The sequence below is a fragment of the Arvicanthis niloticus genome, chromosome 27 (assembly GCF_011762505.2).
Source record: "Arvicanthis niloticus isolate mArvNil1 chromosome 27, mArvNil1.pat.X, whole genome shotgun sequence".
NCBI classification, from domain to species: Eukaryota; Metazoa; Chordata; class Mammalia; order Rodentia; family Muridae; genus Arvicanthis; species Arvicanthis niloticus.
In genome coordinates this window covers 27,390,880-27,410,138 of record NC_133435.1, presented here as the reverse complement: position 1 = coordinate 27,410,138, position 19,259 = coordinate 27,390,880, and the positions used below count along the sequence as shown (strand labels likewise).

Below are 19,259 nucleotides of genomic sequence, written 5' to 3'. Positions count from 1 at the left end.
CACGATAGTGCACACTGGAAATCAGAGTCTGTTGGAGGCAGAGGCAGGAGGACCAACAATTTTAGACCAGCCTGACCTATATAGCAAGACCATGTCCAGAAAAGGGAGTGAAAAACTTTGGTATCTTTGAGTTCTAACATAGCCAACTCTTCTGGAAAAAAATAGAATTCCACTGAGATGCTTCTAGGGTGGATTCAGGGTCTGACTCAGAAGGCCAACTGTTCTGTTGACCCAACTCCTGGAAGGGCCTCCGGCAGTTCTTTAAATTCTCAGATCAGTTTCTCAATATGAGTAGGGACACAGACCTCAGGTTTTTTAAAATGTGTTTTGCCAGCACTAACTTCATTGTTCATAGCAAGTTTGGGGAAATGACGGCAATCTGCCCAAAGTGTCTGTGTTTTATGCTGTGCAAAAATACCACAAAGTAATCAACTCTCACCACTGAAAAGGATTTGAGCCTGCATCTCACTAAAACATTCACCCAGAACTAGGGGTCAAATAGCACACTCTATGAATTACACCGATGGGTTAATTCATCTGCTGATTTTGTAGCACAGTATTGTTTTCTTGTTCTATTCCAAAACAGGCTATCTATGTCACTGTCAACATAATAGCAGTTGTACACACTAGACAGAGGCAGCTCAGGACAGCACTTTATCCCTCAAGCTCCTCCAGCAGTGACAAAAAAAAAAAAAAAAAAAAAAAAAAAAAAAACAAAAAAAAAAAAAAAAAACAAGAAACCCACCAGATTTGCTTGTCCATTTTCCAGCTACCGCTTGGCTAGCTGGGTGCTTTCTTAAGAATGCCTGAAGAAGTGGCTCAGTGGTTAAGAGCACTGGCTGCTCTTTCACCCATGGGACCCAAGTTCAGTTTTCAGCACCCTTGTCGGATGTTGACAACTGCCTCTAACTGCAGCTCCAGGAGATCCAACATTCTTTTTCTGACCTCCTAGGAAACTCATAAACATGTTGTTTTCAAGATGGGCCCTTGGGAATTCTAATACCTGAGTTCTTGCATGTCTAAAATGCCTTTTTATCTTTATTCTTGACTGGTGTTTTGGTTGGCTTGTCCCCAGCAGAAATTAGCAGTCATGGGTTCTCTAGTCTTTCTTCACCATGTTCTTTCTCACTTTGAAGCAAACAGCATGGCAGCTACTCATGATGACAGTGATATTGCTTGAAAGGCTTGGGATTTTTTTAATTATCATTCAATGTGATTATTCTCATACACCCTTTGTGTTTATACCTCTGGGGAAAAGCAGTGTTTGTTCCGAGAACAGATGATTAAAACAAGAACAAACTGGTCTTGGATGAGAAGAAGCTGTAAATTATATTTCAAAATCATTTGTCTGATTGTTTGAGGGACAAAACATAACAAGTTGCCCTGTGAATCTTGAGACTTGACCATTGCATGTTGACTAATACTCAGCACTAATTATTAAATATTATTTAAATTATTTTATTATATTATTATTAAAAATTATTAAATATACTCCAATTTGTCAATCTGTGGAGAGTGAGCCTCAGGTGGCTTTGCCATGAAGACATTTGCATAATATTATGAGGTGTATCACTTGACTATAGCAATACAAGCAGAAGAGACTTCTTTACATTTCTAGAGCAGGTATGCAAGCTGTTAGTACTGTTGGTTCAAGATATGACTCTGTGCTGACTTCAAACAAGCTTTGGACTCATCCTTTCTCAAGAAATGTTGCATTCTCTATTCACTCTTCTCATTAGAAATTAAAAGAGCTTCAAGTACCTGATGAAAACAAGCTGGGATCATGGGCTCTGAGATCTAGGACAAGCAGGAAAATCATCTAACTGAATTCCTTAATGTCACAGATGAGGAAACAGTGACCCATGTTGATCAATAGTCTGGCCCAAGGCTCATACTTCCTTCTCCAATATTCTGCATGTCACCTGATCCTAATATCCATATAATACACACTGCCAAAGATACACAAGTCCAGTCTTGGAGCTTTTCACAGAATGTAATTTTCCGTGAAAACTGGACTAATAGTCAAAAAAAAAAATAGATACTAATAAAATAATGCCCTAATCTAGCAACCTTGCCTTTATGGGGCTTAGTCTGTGTCAGTCTTTGCCTCGACCCTGCACACACCATTCTGATAGGTTGGAGACTGATGATATCAAGATGTTAGCTCTGACACAAAATGGCAAGCTGCCTGATTTCTCCATCCTTTCTGTCTAATTTCTCTTCCTTAAGAAGTTAAGAGTCTGTGATTTCTCTCAGGCTTGAACATTCAATCTTTCGACAGTGTAACATGGTGCTCTTGTCTACAGACTCACTGATATCCTAGGACTACTCGGGCCCCATAGGCCCCAGGTTGGCCAGACTAGAGAAACTGTCTCTAATATGCTCATCGCAGACTGAATGGAGCTGGGAAACCAAGTCTTTCTAGTGTCTTCTTCATTCTTTTATCTATTAATACTTTGCATTACAAAAATGTCGCCAAGAGAGGTCTACAAAGCATAGTTCAAAAATTGTGAAAACTGGGCTGGAGAGATGGCTCAGCAGTTAAGAGCACTGACTGCTCTTCCAGAGGTTCTGAGTTCAATATCCAGCAACCACATGATGGTTCAAAACCATCTGTAATGGGATCTGATGTCCTCTTCTGGTGTGTCTGAAGACAGCAACACTGTACTCGTATAAATAAAATAAATAAATCTTTTTTAAAAATTGTGAAAAGTAGCTGGAGAGATGGCTCAGTGGTTAAGAGCACTGACTGCTTTTCCAGAGGTCATGGGTTCAATTCCCAGCAACCACATGGTGGCTCACAACCATCTGTAATGGGATTTGATATCTTCTTCAGGTGTGTCTGGAGACAGCTACAGTATATTCATGTACATAAAATAAATAAATAAATCTTTAAACACACACAGAAAAAAAATTGTGACCACAGAATCTTCTGAGTTTCAAATTATGAGGCAGATGAAAATTGCAGTGTCCCTCACACTGCACAAGCAGAGATGAGGGCAGAGTCCTCCAGTATTTCCCAGGACAAAGGATCAGGCTGAAGAGATTTGAAGTGACAGGAATTTGTGGTTTTACAAAATAAATGTTGTCACAATGGTTTTTGGATAGGTTTTTATAGGTCTGCCTATGAGGCCTTAGCCACTTCTTCTCAGCATCTCCCAGTCCTCAATACCTGTTTGTTCTCCAAATTTGAAGGTACTATTGCCAACCCAATCATTTGAAAAAACTCAGCACATCCTTTCTTCCATTGTCCCAGCTAATATGCAGATAGTAAATCTGACTATATTAAGAGGGGTGAGCATAATATTGACAGGGAATTTAAAGAACAGATCACACAAGTATAACTAGCAGCTTCCTTACCATACTCACGGATTCATCTAAAACTGCATTTCTGTGGCACCACAGAAAGAACAGGACAGGGTGGGGGAGGGACGAGCACTGACTGTAGCCTCATCCATTGCTCTTCTGTCGGGGAAGTATCTGAAAACCCTGGCAAAAGAAATGAGAGCTTTGAAAGCAAGATCAAGGGAGGAGACGGCGACCCTTATTAGGCGGACAAAGGAAAGCCTTCTGGGCTTAGACTCTCAGTAACGTTCACAACTGCAAATATCACGGGAAATGGCACCTCTTGTTAAGAGCTGAGCAAAGGCAAGGAGGTTGAAAATGTGGGGGATTCAGAGAGAGTTGGGAGAGGAGAAAGGCCTGGAACACAAGGGCATTGCTCTCCTAAGGGAACTGCATTACAATTCACAGCAAGAGCCACAGCTGGTAACTGCGGACGTTAATTTGTGTGTTATCCGACCTCTCTGTATACTTAAGGATTTCTAACATAATTTAGCTATGTTCTTATGGAATTACTGTGTGTATATGCCACCTGCTGTTGCCTGAGCTGTTAGGGTCAGAGCCTGCACCCTGCCAGCTCTATCAAATTAGTGTGGCCACCCATCCTCAATAAATCAATCAGAGAAATAGTACTAGTGAAAAACAGAGGGAGATTTATTCACCGTGGCCTTGTGGGAAGAAGACAAAGAGGTTATTGGCTCAGGAGCCTGACTTGAGATGAAGGCTTTACAGAGGGCAAGAGGCAGCTCAGATAAACAGTCCTGGTCAAGGCCTGCCTATCAGTGACACACCTTTGTCATGATCATGATTTAATTTAAAATGCCAACATGTTTGATCATGTTTGATCATGATTTAATTTAAAGTGCCAACATGTTCAGAGCAATATCAGGTCAGATGGATGCTGGGTGATGGGGGTGATAATTTTACCTATTTTCAGTAGGATCATCTTTCAGAGATAATTTCCTATTTTACTATGGTTAGTATATTTCTTCAATTCAGGTAAGTAAAAAATGCTTTCTGTGTCATACTTTCACTGAAATTATTAAAGCATTCATCCATGAATCTGCCTTTATGAACCTCCTGTTACAGATTTAAAAAAAAAAAAAAGGCTGGCTCAAAAGGCTCCAGTTAATTTTGGAAAGTTAAACCAAGATTCCACAGCTCAAATGCAATGCTATTATTGTACAGACATTAAATCAGAGTCAGACAGTGTCAGAAGACAATCAAAAATTGTTCTTAATTTTTTGAACTGAAGAGAATTTCATTCCAGCTACATTTGTAAATGTCATGGATGGAGTCACTCACTTACTGCTCCAGCACTTCTGAGGGGTACACAACAAAGCTGTCATTTCCCTTTGTCTCTGTGAACAAAAGTTAAGTGTAGACTCTGTGCTGACCCTGCATAAGTAAAACCAGCCAAAAAAGATATTACTCACACATGCAAAGCCCTTTAAAAAAGATGTTTCCATGGGAACCAGCAGGAACTGATTCATCGGGAACAGTGGTATTTTACAGATAACATCTCCAAAATTAAAATGGAAAAATTGGCAAAGTAATACAGAAGTAACAGTTTAACCCTTCCAATTAAAATCTCCTTCTTCTCTAGTGCAGGCACTCTTCACCGCAGTGGGAAGCAGCAGGGGTAGTAGTGTGATTCTTCTGGTAGGAGCAAAGAGGTGTTCTGTTGTTTTGGTTTTGGTGAAACAGTGTCACATGTAGTTCAAGTTGGCCTCAAACTCTATGTATCAAAGATGATCTTGAGTTTCTGATCTTCCTGCTTCACCCTCTCTGTGCTGGGATTATAGGTGTGCACAACTCCTCCTGGTTTATAGAGTAGTGGGTATTTAACCAGGTCTTCATGCACACTGTGCATGCCAGCAAGTTTTCTCCTAACTACATCCAGCCAGGAGGGAAGAGATCCTAAAGAGAGATGCCTGTGTCTTTCCCCTTGCCTATCAGATTAAGAAAGATGGTGGCAAGGAACTGTCTTCCAGGAGGTTCATGCTTGAGAAGGGCAAGGTTGGGGCCCTGATGCCACCAGAGAGGAAGGCCATCTTTTGTGATTGATGACATGCAGTGCAGAGACAAAGGCGTGGGGCTGAGACAAAGGTGTGTCACCAATGGACAGGACCTGGCCTTGACCAGGACTGTTTATCTGAGCTGCCTCTTGCCCTCTGTAAAGCCTGTATCTCAAGTCAGGACTCTGAGTCAATCACCTCATTATCTTCTTCCCACATGGCCACAGTGAATAAATCTCCCTCTGTTTTTCACTAGTATTATTTCTCTAATTGATTTATTGAGGATGGGTGGCCAACCTAGTTTGATAGAGCTGGCAGGGTGCAGGCTCTGACCCTAACAGCTCAGGTAATAGCAGGTGGCATATACACATGTGTAATTATCCATAATGATTTGATTTGGGAACCTCAGAGTTGTTTCAAGATACTCCAAGACCAAGTTCTCAGCACAAAGGAGATTCTTTTGCCCCAGACAAATAAAGGGCAGAGAATAAGAGACAAAGAGGAGGGATAAAGGACGAGGGCGAAGGGGAAAAGAAAAGGAAGACAGGAGATGTTGTCTTGGAGGAGGGGACAAAGAACTGTCTCTACATAAATAGGAGATAGACATGGCCCATAGGAAAAATGATAATTTATAAAGAGAAAAGGGAAAACTCTGTGTTAGGATAAATTGATTAATTTTAATTGGGTGTTGAGGACCGCACTGCCCCATGCTTGGGGGCCACTATGTCCCGACCTGAGCTGCTGCTTCGATCTGCGGGTCAGGGTCTAGCAAGAGAGAGAGTAGGGATGGAGGGGCAAGAAGACTCAAAGAATGGAGACAAGACAGGGTGTGTGATCAAGTCTGGTTTATTGAAAGGAAATCCTGGGTATTTATACGCTTTGCCACGTGCCTTGGAGGCGTGGATACCATGTGCACCTTGCAGCTGGGGGCACTAAACAGCAAAACAAGGTATGTGGGAAAAACAAGATGTTTATCAGAGTGTGCTCAGCTGTCGTGGGCTGTTGAAAAACAAGTCTCTTGTCAGGGTATATGGCTCCAGATGGTCGCAAAGATGATAGCCGCTTTCTGCTAGGAGTCAGCTCCCAACAACTGGGCTTGTTAATTAGGTGAGCCAAAGGGGCTTTTGATTGCTGGACTTAAATACTTTGATAGCTGGACCTTGGTGGTCAGTCCTAGGAAGAAGAAGTGGCCAAATAAGGGAATAGAACTAGGGGACTAGCTTTAGGAATGTAATCTAATGGCTTTTAGAAAGGCAGAGGGAATGAGGAAAGGGCAAGGCCTGCCACAGAGACATGTGTGCCTTGCTTGGGCTGGGTGGAGTCCCTTCAATATCTTCATCAAATAGCAGGAATGCATTTTATAATCGATAATTGTGTGACACATTTTAAACAACCATTTTTATGGCTTGTAAGTCTTCAGCTAGAAGTGAAACTCTTTAAGGCAATTATTGATTAGGCCTACATTTATGGGAGTTTTTGAACTTAGGTGTGCAAACCTTAAAAATGTCCACTTTGAAAGAGAAAGAGTAAATAATAATTTCTGATGAAAAAATGTTTCTACAACACTAAAAGAGAAAGGCAGATAATTACATAGTGTAGCGATTGTTGATGTCACTAGATTTGAGCAGCCAACAGCCTCAGCAGGCCAGAAGAGTAGATACTTTGCTCTGATTGGCTGACAAGTTGCACACTCTTACAGAAAAGTTTTCAAGACAAGATTTAAGGACCCTGTTGGTTACTTGTTTGCAATAGTGCAAAAGATAGCTTCTTCATATCACAGAACAGCAAGTGGAGACAGGAACATTCTGGCACTCAGCTGGCTTTCTCCATTTCTCCTTTCTATTCCATTCTGGACATGAGTCTATGGGATGGTACCACCCACAGTCAGAGCAGGTCTTCCCTGTCTGTTCATCCTCTCTGGAAACACTCTGTCAGACACATCCAGATGTTTACCTCACTAAGGTCCTCAGCATTTCTTAACTAAATCACATTGTTTGCCATAGGAACATAGACTAGGTAATCTAGGACAAGGGAACTCAAACTCAGACAAAGACTCTGAGATACCAGGAGTCAAGAATCAGATAAAAGATTCTGATTCATAGGCATAGAGTTCTGTCAAGCACATACTGTAATCGCTTAACTATAGCCCTAGATCCCTGGCTTCCCTCAAACCCTGGACATCTCCCATGCTGTTATTTTTCATGTTGTTTGCTTGTTATTATTGAAGAGTAATGTCATACCAACCCCCACCTGTGTACATAACTGGTCTATTCCAGTGATTACCTTTCTCTTCCACTGTAAATTTCAACAGCCATCCTGGTTTCTGTTCTTGCAGGTACAGGTACAGGATCCAGGATTAGACAAGTGGACACAGATCCCCAGAACTGTGAACATGAGGAGAGACAGTGATGAAGAGTTTCTGAGAATTTATTTGGCATCACTAGGCTAGTTCCTATAGATGGGGACAGTCTAGGTTTTGACAGTTAGTGACAGTCTCTTGGTGAGTCTTGTTCATGAAAGACTCTTGTACTTCCTCCTCTTTGCTTTGCTATAATATTTACCAGTACTAGCTCTATATGGCTCCCAATGTTTTTGTTTGTTTGTTTGTTTGTTTGTTTGTTTTGGTGTGAGGAAAGAGGTTTCAAGATTGGGTTTTTCTGTGTAGCCCTTACTGCCTTAGAATGCACTCTGTAGGTTAGGCTGGCCTCAAACTCAAAGATCCACCTGCTTCTGCCTCCTAAGTTCTGGGATTAAAGGCATGCACCACCACGACAAGGTCCAGGTCTTATTCTCTACCTTCTTATAGATTCTGAGGCCCTTTTAATAAATAACTTTTTTTTGAGATAATCAGACCTTGATTCTTCTGCCAGAAACAAGAACTCTACTCTTTAGTTTTGATGTTGACTAGAGGCTGCATGGCCACACTGACTTCCCACAGTCATCAGATGTGAACAGATGTTAAAGAATCTGCCTCCTGGACTTCTCCTGTCTGTACCTGCTTCTGTTGTAACTATCACAGCACTTCTCACCAGGACCTGTGAGATGACAAGAGATGCTGACCATCGGCAGTTCTGCACATTCATCTTCCAGTTCTCAGCTGGAAATGCCAGGTCTTGATTGGCCCAGATCTCTGAGGAGAGATTACACTGTACACTGAATAATAATAACTCTGTTTCAAGAAAGAACTAGAACTACCCTACTAGAACCTCCACTGAGGTTAAGAGTGTTATCTGAGGTGTGAGGTAAATCCTGGGGGGTGGGAGGGAGACGGTGCTAGTGCTTCTCACAGGATTAGATCACCCATAAACTCTGCCATCTTCAAAGGACACAAACAAGCCCTTCTGGGGAAATCACCTTACTAAAGATCTATCATGTGATCTTTAAGAGCATGATCCTTGGTGACTGAAGTAACTGTGACTACACAGCTTATTATTTATGATGGGCTGACAGCTCTTCCATATTGATAAAGTTCAGAGTGCTGAGTATAGGGCCCTTCACAATGACACTCCGACTTTACTGTCTTCTATGACCCTTCCTAATCTTATCTACAATACAGCCATGCTTCTTTGGGGGAGTTAGATTCCCTGTGAATGTCTTTCTTTCTGACCAGGAATGTCATCAAATATTTAATGTTCAGAATTAGAAATAAAGATGGTTTAGACAAAATATTTTATCATGTCTTTTCTTATTTGGCTCTATGTTTTTAATACTTGTACTGGTATGTCTTGACTTTGGAGGAATTTTATGTATTGGCTTCTAACCATTTAAGATAAATATTCAGATTTCTTTTTACACGCACACACACACCACCCTACTCTTCCTAATTAGTTATAATATTTTGTTAGCTCAATATTTTATTTCAATTATAAATATTGGTCAATGAAATGCCATGTAGTTTCTTTGACCATAACCTCTGCATATTTTGCTGTATTTTTAGAAGTTCACTTCCTTTGGCTGTTGGAGAAAATACTATTATGAACAAAAGTTTACAAACAGCTCTTTAAGATCCTGCTTTCAATACTTCTGTATATACATCCAGCATCACTAAGAGATCTCATAAGAAATACTTTTAAGAACTAGATTTGTACCATTTTTGAGGCAATTTTTCTTTTATTATTACATTCCTTAAAACATTCCTTAATCCAGTGAGATGGCTCAGAGGCATAAGGAATCTTCAGTCTGCAGGGTCTACATGATAGAAAGAAAAAAATTAATCCTGCAGGTTATATATCCTCTGACCTCTCCACAAGCAAACACACATGTGTGTACATATCCACACAAAATAGAACTTTTTTATTTTAAGAAGTTTAAATCCAGTATTATAGTATACCCAAATCAATGGTAAGAACTAAAGTTTACTTGGACGTCCTACTTGCTCAAGGACAGATAATATCCTGGAATGCTGAGAGCTCTTGTCCATGTAAGAGGACAAGTCACATGGTTTCACTTCAGTAAACAAGGTTGGATGCCCTAACTGCATAGGATGTGCTTGGTCACAGATGAGGGGTGGTATATAGGCAGGAAGTATGTCAGGATGTATGCTTGTCCCTGATTGAACAACAGCAGGAAGTGCCATAGCCTTGTGGTTCTGTGTTTATGAGCATCTGACTAACATAATTCAGTGCCATTCTCTGGAAGTCCTCAGTACGGACCTGGCCAGTATCCATCTCCCTGGCCAGTATTAAGGAAAGCTAGCTTTAGCTGAATAGATGTGGATTTGATCTTTCTCATCACATTTTTCAACATTTTTAACACAAAAAGAGCCATATATGATACCAAAGATACATTCCATGCATATCACTTATTGTGTAAATATTTCTCAAAAATTGGTGGTTTAAGTTCTATATTACAGGTTTTGTTGATCAGGAATCCAGCTGTCATTTAGCTAGGTTTTCTTATTTAGGGCCTTAGGGGGACATCCAATCAAGGTGTGAGAGGGGCTTCCATCTTCTGGGGGCACAGAGAGGAATGCCTCATCCGGTTCTGCTTCAGTCACTTGACTCTTGGGAGAATTCAGTTATTTGAGGGCTGTTGGCCTGCAGCGTTCTTGGTTGTTCACTGCTGTTAGCTTAGCAATACCTACAGTTCTTTGACATGTGCCCTCTCTCCCAGTAAGACAGCCCTCAACATGGCAGCTTGCTTTATCAGAGTAAGAAAGTAGAGTCAAATAGCTCCCAAAGTCACCCTCTTTCCTAAGCTAACCTGGAAAATGGCCTCCTATCACCCTTTCCAGAGGTTATCAGTTATGAGTAAGTCTCTTGGCCCAAGTCACATTTAAATGAAGTCAAATTACATAAGAATATGAATACAAAGAACCAAGATCACTGGGACTCATTTTAGAAGTTGCTCCCCAACGTGAGTACTCACAAAACTTTATAAAAAGCCTGAGTGTGTGCTTATTATTTCCAAGTTAATGTTTTTCAAAGTGTATTAATGTGCTAGTCACTCGTCTAAGTACTTTGAATATATTAACACATTTGATTCTCATGATAGCTCTAAAAGGAAAGCATTATTATCATCTCTATTTTACATATGAATAATCTGAGAATTTAAATTTAAGCAATTTAAATTTAACTGCTCAAATAATCTGCCGAGGGCTTGCAGCAGCCACTCAGTTAAACTATCAGGGAAACCCTGCAGTCTGGCTCCAGAATCAACTCTTTCCCACCACACTTTCCTATTAAAAACATAGATACACAATATGACAGTAGCTGGATATGGGCAGTGTAAACTGCCCATCAGATAAACCATTTCAGAGCAATCTCATTCCTTCTGAACTTTTCATGGTAGTGCCATAAAAAAAGACAAGATGATAAATATCTCTCTACTGACTTTCATTTTTATAAACATTCTTTTCCTGGGAAAAGTTATGACTAGAGAGATTTTAGTAACATACCATAAGTCACCACATAGAATATTGCTTTATCATATTGTACCATAAATATTGGCTCGTATCATTCTCAAAAACATGCGATAATGTCCATTCTTGAGCTTCACTTCAGCATTCATATTGATGTTTTACTATGATAGCCTGAAGGGTGATTATTTTTATTTCTATTTTCTTAAATCTAGAAGCCATACAGCCCTTCTGAGTGCTTGAAACAGCTGGGTAGGATTTTATAAAGTCAATGTTTTGCTTTGTGGCATTAGATATTATATAAAACAAATAATGTTTTCAAGTGCCTTGACAGACATTGTCAAGTCTTGTGACAGCTTCTCACCTGTTCCCTTAAAAATGCCTACAGAAGCAGGGCATGACAGCTTACTCCTTTAACCCCAGAACTCTAGAGGAAGAAGAAGATGGATTTCTGCAAGTTCCAGGCCAGCCAGGGTTAAATACAAAGACCCTGTATTTTAGTTAGGGTCTTATTGACATGAAGAGATACCATGGCTGAGGCAACTCTTATAAAGAAGAATATTTAATTTGAGCTGGCTTACACTTTCAGAATCACTTTTCACTATCATCATGGTGGGAAACAAGGCAACATGCAGGCAGACATGGTGCTGGAGAAGGAGCTGAGAGTTCTATATCTTTATCAGTCAGAAAAGGCAGTCAGAAGGAGGAGACTGTCTTCCACAGACAACCAGGAGGAGGGTCTCTTCCACACAGAGCAGAGGTTGAACACAGGAACCCTCAAAGCCCACCTACACAGTGACACACTTCCTCTAACAAGGCTACATCTCCTAATAGTCCCACTCCTTGTGGGCTAAGAATATTCAAACCAACACACACTGTCTCAAAACAAACCAAAGCAAAACAAAAAAACATAAAATAAAATGCCTATGTAAATAGAAGACATAAAATTAGGGGCACATAGCAATAGTTATGAAACCATTTTCCACAGATATTGAAAATTTTACATTTAATTTCTTGATATATAATAAAATCAAAGGCTTAAGGAAACAACAAATAACAATATTACAGTATTGTTAATATAGCATAACTTTAAATATATTCTTCCACATTTTGGCATAGATTTATGGCTTATTCTTATTATTTACATAAATAAAACACAAATGTATAAATGTATACAACACAATATGTTTACCTAGTAACCTGGAAGAAGATATGTGTTTTTAATTCTTGGCTGTTAGGAAACACTGCTATTGACATTAGTGTGTGTGTGTGTGTGTCCATAAATTCCATTGTCCTGATTTAATAGAAATCCAGGTGTAGCTTTTCTGAGTCACATGACAAAAATGAATGCTTATTTTTGCAGCACCAGTCAAACTGACCAAAGCTGACAAGGCTGACGAGTGCTATGGTGGCACTCACACCTTGACTCTTAGCACTGTTGTGTTCTACTTAAACGAAGCCATCTTGGCTTTATCACCAACGCTTGGCTTTATCAAACTATTAATATCTCACTTAGCCATTCTAGAAAGTGTAAGATGGTACCCTCGTGTGACTGCAACTTGTACTACTCTCATGACATTAAGCAATTTTTAAGTGAAAAGTGACCATGGTATACTTTTTCCAGAAAGTGTCTGTTTGGGGAATTTTGAAATACTCGTTAAAAAAATCAGTACACTCCAGAATTCACAAAATTAAGTGCAGTATTTACTCTGTAAATTAATTACAGTATTACTCTGTTGTTGGACTATTATATGTTATTGGATGGGAGTCATGTAGTAAAGCAAGAATATCAAAATAGGATCATCTTTGGGGTCAGATGACACACTGTAAAATTTCACTGTAAAATTCTTTGATTTTTTTGCCAGTCTGGAGGTTGTCACAGACTGACACGTCAGCTTAGCAACCATCACTCTTTCCAGCTCCTTCTTTGCCACCATGAACTATAATCCCTCCTCCTCATGGTCTAGAATCAGCGTTCCAGGGCCAGAGCACAGTCCCAGCATCAGTACACAAGCAGGCAAAAAGGCACTTGAGCATTTACAGGTGGCTTACCAAATGTACCAAAAAGTAAAAACAAACAAGCAAACAAACAAACTTATAGGTTTTAAATGTAAGTACCTAGCCATTCAATTTTAAGCCAATCATTATCTTTTCATGATAAAAAATGCATTTGTTTTTATTTAATGTTTTATACTTTCTTTCTTTTGGCATCTCTTCTGCCTTTCCTCAACATATTCAAGAAACTTTTAGAATGTTTTTTCATTTGAGATTTTCATACAAATTTACAATGTGTTCTGATTAAATTCATCAAACTCCCTTCACTCTAACTACACTCATACCTTCATCACTTTACCCTCCCATTTTACAATTAAGCATTATGACATGACAAAGCTCCATTGTGCCACCACAATGCCACATTATGAAATCAAAATAATCCATTGTGACATCACAATAGTCTATTGTGTTATCACAATGCTGCACGATTTTGTCACAGTGTTGAATCGTGACATCACAATGTTCCACTTTGACAACAGTGTTACATTTTGACATCACAGTGCTCCTTTGTGATATTACAATGCTTTTCATGACATCACAACTCAGAACTGAACCATCATGATGTCCTACTGAGTCACCACAAATGGCTATTGTCACATCACAAATCCCTATTGTGACATCACAATGTTCCATTACGTGCTGGAAGTTTGCCCAAGCATTGGTTCCCTCTAGAAGGCAGCCAAGGGGGTGGAGCATTGGCAGAGGCAAAAACTTAGTTTTACAAGAGTAAAAGGTGCTTATTACTTAACTAATATTTACCTGTCTTGACTCTCATTCTAAGGCCAGAAGCTGCAGGCCTCGGGCCATTAATACCCTATTGGTAAACAGTGGAGTGTGCGTGTGAGAGTGTGTGTGTGTGTGTGTGTGTGTGTGTGTGTGATAAGAGGCTCTTTGCCACTCACCACCTCCCTCCCCTCATCCTAGGCCCGAGGCTAGGAGTTTACTGACTCCTAGAAAACGTTGCAGAAAAAAAAAGAAAGAAAGAAAAGAAGAGAGAGAGAGAGAGAGAGAGAGAGAGAGAGAGAGAGAGAGAGAGAGAGGGGGGGAGACAGATTTTAACCTTTATTTCTAAGAGAAAGAAAAAGGTGGAACTAACTTTCTGTTGATCTTAAGAAAACACTGACTGGTTATTGTTGTTGTTCTCAGTTCTTATATTTTCTCAGAATATATGATTACATGATATCTCAAGCATCTTCTTTTTCAAAAGTTCATAACAAATCCAAAAATAAATTCAAATCATAAATTGAATAAGAAGTAACAATTAAGAAGTTTAGAATATTTCTATTAAGACTAGTTATCTAACTAAACATTATCTGCCACTAGCTCCACGGGTTAATTAAAAGTTTAAAACCATAATTCTTAGATGTAAGTTAGTATATTATGTCAAGAGGCAAATCATCTGCCTAGTATCTCATTAGTATTAGTTTTGAATAGATAAACCAAGTCAATATTTTGTCTTCTATCCTTGCACCTACAATAAACTGTTCATTCCTTTTTATGACCTTTAGCTATCAGATATTGATTTCATACTTCTCTTGAATGTTTGACCATAAATCCGTTGCACACCTGCTTTCTATCTTAGTGCAATTAACTCGTGACACATGAAGGCTTTCAGGGCCCTAATTGAAGCCCGTTTTATAAAGGGCTCAATAATTACCACTATAAATTCAGTAGTTTTCTAGATTCATCATTAGGAATTAAGAAATCATCTATTGTCTACATAGCATTACTACAAAAGAGTGCATCTTCATTGATCTGCAGAAAATCTGCCCAACAGGATGGGCTAATGCCCAGGTACTGTTAGATAAATTTAATAATGATAGGAAAGGCATATCAGCTGCAAAAATCAATCCTGAGATGAGATTTCTGAAATCCTTGCAATTCTGAATTATCTACTACAGACCATGCAATATGATGTGTCATTTCCAAAATGTTATTAGTATGCCTTTATCCTTTCCTATATGGTTCCTGACAGTTATGAAACTACAAAGATTAATTGTAACAGTACAATGATCCAATGTGACATCACAGTGAATAGTGGCATTTCAAGGCTCTATTGACAATCACAACTCAGCTGTAAAGCCACAATGTTCTATTGTGCCCTTGCAATGCCATGTAGTGAAATTGCAATGTTCTGTTTTACCATCATAATGTTTCATTGTGACATCACAATGATCCACTGTGACATCATAATAGTATATGGTATGATCTCAGTGATTGTGTCATCGCAAAGCTCTATTTTAATATCACAAAGTCACATACTGGCATCACAGTGCTCCACTGTGCCTTTACAATGCCTATTGGGAAATCACCGTGTACCACTGTGACATCATAGTGCTCTATTGCACTACAGTAGCATCACTGCCCTATTGTGACATCATAATGCTTCATTGGAACAGTACTGTGTTTTGTTGTAGTATCACAGTGCTCCATTTGACATTATGAGGTTGAATTCAGACATCACAATGCTATATTGTGGTAGCAATATCCTACCGTGATCTTACCAAACTAAATTTTGACATTACAATACACAATTTTGTCACCACAATGTTCCCATTATGTTGTGGCATCATGGTGCTCCATTGTTCCATCACAGTGCTCCATATTAACATTTCAAAGTTTCATGCGGCTGTTCATGGCAGCTTATCATGCACCATTAGGATGTTACTTCAATGGTTCCATCCCAATACTGATTAGTGTCTCACACTGCTGATTTTGTCACCATTTTGTTGATCCTCCCTTCTCAATGCTATGCTAAGATAGCATAATGCTCCACTGTGCTACCATGACATCACAAAGTCCAGGTCCATCACTCTGCCCCACTTTGAGATGCTATATTGTTCAACCCCAATGCTGAATTGTATTCTCAAAATGTTGAATTTTAATATCATAATGCTTAATTTTTTTTCCCTTTCAGTAGTGTTATATGTAATCACAGTTCTCCATTTTTAAAAATCACAGTATTTCACTTGACATCAGAATGCTTTATTGTTTCATCAAAATACATCATTACATTAAAATGGCATTACAATGCTTTGCTTCTACACAATAATAATACTGTGCATTCTTAATGCTGCATTGAGACTTCACTGCAACATCACAATGGTCCATTGTAAAATCACAGTGTTCCACTGCAACATCACAGTGCTGCATTGAGACATCACACTGCTTCATTGAGATATCACAGTGCTCCACTGTGACATCACAGTGCTGCATTGAGATATCACAGTGTTCCACTGCAACATCACAGTGCTGCATTGTGCTCCTTACAAGGCTTGATTGAGCAACATCAAATTGTTTCATTATTCTATCTCAATGTTAACTTGTGACATCACAGTGCTGGCATTACAATTAGTCCTTGCAATATAAAATTTATTTTTAAATGTAAGGATACTGGAATGATTATCATATCAATTTTAAAAGGTAGGAAATGCATAAGAAGACTTGGGTTCAATCCTCAAAACCCACATGGTGGCTCACAACTCTCTGTAATTCCAATACCAGGGGATATGATGCCCTCTTTAGTTTCTGTTGTCTCTAGGCATGCAAGTGGTGCACAGACACCCATGCACATAAAAAAAAATAGGCATAAATAAATCTTTTTTTAAAACGGTGGAAGAATCCACTCCTTAAAAATCTTAAAATCAGCTTGAAATGTTTTTCAAGACAATTTCAGAATGAATATATTTATTGAGTCAGGTAAAACTGCAGAAAGGGGGTTTCCCAGCTAAGCTTTAATTCATATTTAGGTGAAGTCAGATATAACCTTTTTCTTTCTCATTTTACAATTATATTATAAATTGAAAATTTATTGTTATATGTTTATAGAATACAAAATAACATGATTTGTGACTAGATTGTGAAACTGTTATATAAAGCTATTATTGACTTCCCTATCACCTCAAACCTTGCCATGTTTTATGATTTAAAAAAAAAGTTGACATCTAGTCTCTTGGCATTTTGAAGTGTATTATTAATGACATTTACCATGCTGTGGAATATATCTTGAAAGCTCATTCCTGTGTTAGAGATTCTGTAGCTTTTACCATTATCTTCTTTGTTCTTTAACCACTGTTCTCTCTCCTCCTGTGAGTTCAGTTGCTTTAGATCCTACTCTAAAGTAAGAACATGAGGCATTTATTTTTCCAATTTACTCTTTAGCTTACTTTTAAATAACTATTAATAAATATTAACGGGAATCAATGTGATATGACCAAAGCCAGCTCTCATTAACCATCTCCCTCCCTACTTCCCAATTTCAAAATCATTATTCTTTCCAGCCAATTGTTTTCGGTCCCACAGATTCCAGAAACCATGTGGTCCATGTCTTTCTATGCTTGCTTATTTCATGTCACATAATGTCCTCCAGTTCTATATGTTATTCTGCAAATGACATACTACATTATTCTTAATGGATAATGAAATGTACATGCATGTGCACACACATATACATATAATTTTCTTTATCCAGTCAAATGTTGAATCCCTCTCTTAGCTATCAGGATAGTGGGATAAACATGGACGTGAAGGTTATCTCTAACACTGAGTGCATTCCCTTTGACTACATACTCAGGAGGGGTTCACTGGATCACGATGGCTTTAGGCTGACTTTTTTGATGAACCTATGTGCTATGGCGGTAGACATTTCCATTGTCATCTGCTATATATGATATTTTCATTTTTCCTCCACATCCTCATGACTTGTTAATTGATTTATTTCTCATAGCCGGCATTCTCATTAGAGTAAGTGATAATTTCAATCTGATTTTACCTGCATTTACCCATGGTGTTCAGCGTATTTCATACATTGGTGGGATGGTCTTTGAGACATAGGTACTCATTTTTAATTGGATTATCTGTTGAGGAGTGCAACATTGTTTGTGTTCCCCATATACCCCAGATATTAACCCTCTGGAAGAATAACATTTTCTCCCATTCTGTAGCGTCCCCCGTCCACTCAGTTGTTTCTGTAGGGTCCCCTCTATCCTGTTGTTTCCTTTGCTGTACAGAAGCTTCTTGATGACATAATCCACCTTGTGTATTTTTGCTTTGAAAATCTTATCCTGGAAAATCCGTGTCTATTCCATGTCCTGAAATGTTTCTCCTCTGATTCATTCTTGTACTTTCAATTTGGGGCCTAGTATTTTGGTCTTTGGTCAGTCTTGAGGTAGGGTTTGGTTGGTTGGTTGGTTGGTTAGTTGGTTTGGTTTGGTTTCTGTTTCTTCCATACTGAGGTCTACACTCAGGGCTTCGTGCATTCTGGGCAAGAGTCCTACCACTGAGCTAACTATCTAGCTTAATGGAGTTTTAACTTTTACATTGTAAGTACTTTATGGATTGAGTCCCCTCCAAAGTTATTCTTGAAAGAACAAAGCTGAGGCTCAAACTCTGGATAGATATGATTCAGAATCATGGTTCTCAGAGTATCAGAGAACCAGTCCAAGACGCAGACCAAATTTCATCATATTAGCACACACACCCAAGATGCAACAAAAACTGTAAAAGTGAGGCAAAACTGTTAAAAAGAAATACTACTACATTATTCAAATCTCTCTAATAAAAACATCAAATCAACAAACATGTGGATAAGTACATGTAAACAGGGCAGGGATACGTAGGCAAGAGGTGTGCCCTCATCCTGTTTGTGGATTCAGCACACTGAATGCATGAAGCCCTGAGTGTAGACCTCAGTATGCTCACCCTGTTCAGTACCTTGTAGATGAAGTTTCCTGACCACACCTCTGATAGAGACCATCTTCATTGTCAGCTTATCATTGCTCTTTAGTTGAGTACATTTTTGGAATTCATCCCTATCATTGGGGTTTTTTACTAATTCACTTCAGTTTATATATGTTATATAAAAATTAGGTTAATATAGGCTGAAGTCTCATAGGAAGAGTCCTACGTAATCTTTAGGTCAAATCGAGGAGATGTCTAGGGGTTGGGGGCAGTGGGGGTAGCAGGAGGTATTTTTGCTATTCCTTCTT

At 39.0% G+C, this 19,259-nt stretch overlaps 1 protein-coding gene across 2 annotated transcripts in view; it reads right to left on the bottom strand.

Annotated features, from left to right (window-relative positions):
* Positions 1–3,360: 3,360 nt before the first annotated feature.
* Positions 3,361–19,259, bottom strand: part of Cnot6l (CCR4-NOT transcription complex subunit 6 like) — a 138,123-nt gene continuing 122,224 nt past the window's right edge. Inside the window, exons 12-13 of one of the 2 annotated variants that reach the window (XM_076926452.1) lie at positions 7,644–7,744; positions 3,361–3,489 (exon numbers count right to left, since the gene is read on the bottom strand). In XM_076926452.1, the coding sequence (XP_076782567.1) occupies positions 3,378–3,489; positions 7,644–7,744 (213 nt within the window). In that variant the 3' untranslated portion in view covers positions 3,361–3,377. Of the gene's footprint in view, positions 3,490–6,384; positions 6,534–7,643; positions 7,745–19,259 lie in introns of those variants that run through there. The other variant, XM_076926457.1, reaches the window with a different exon arrangement.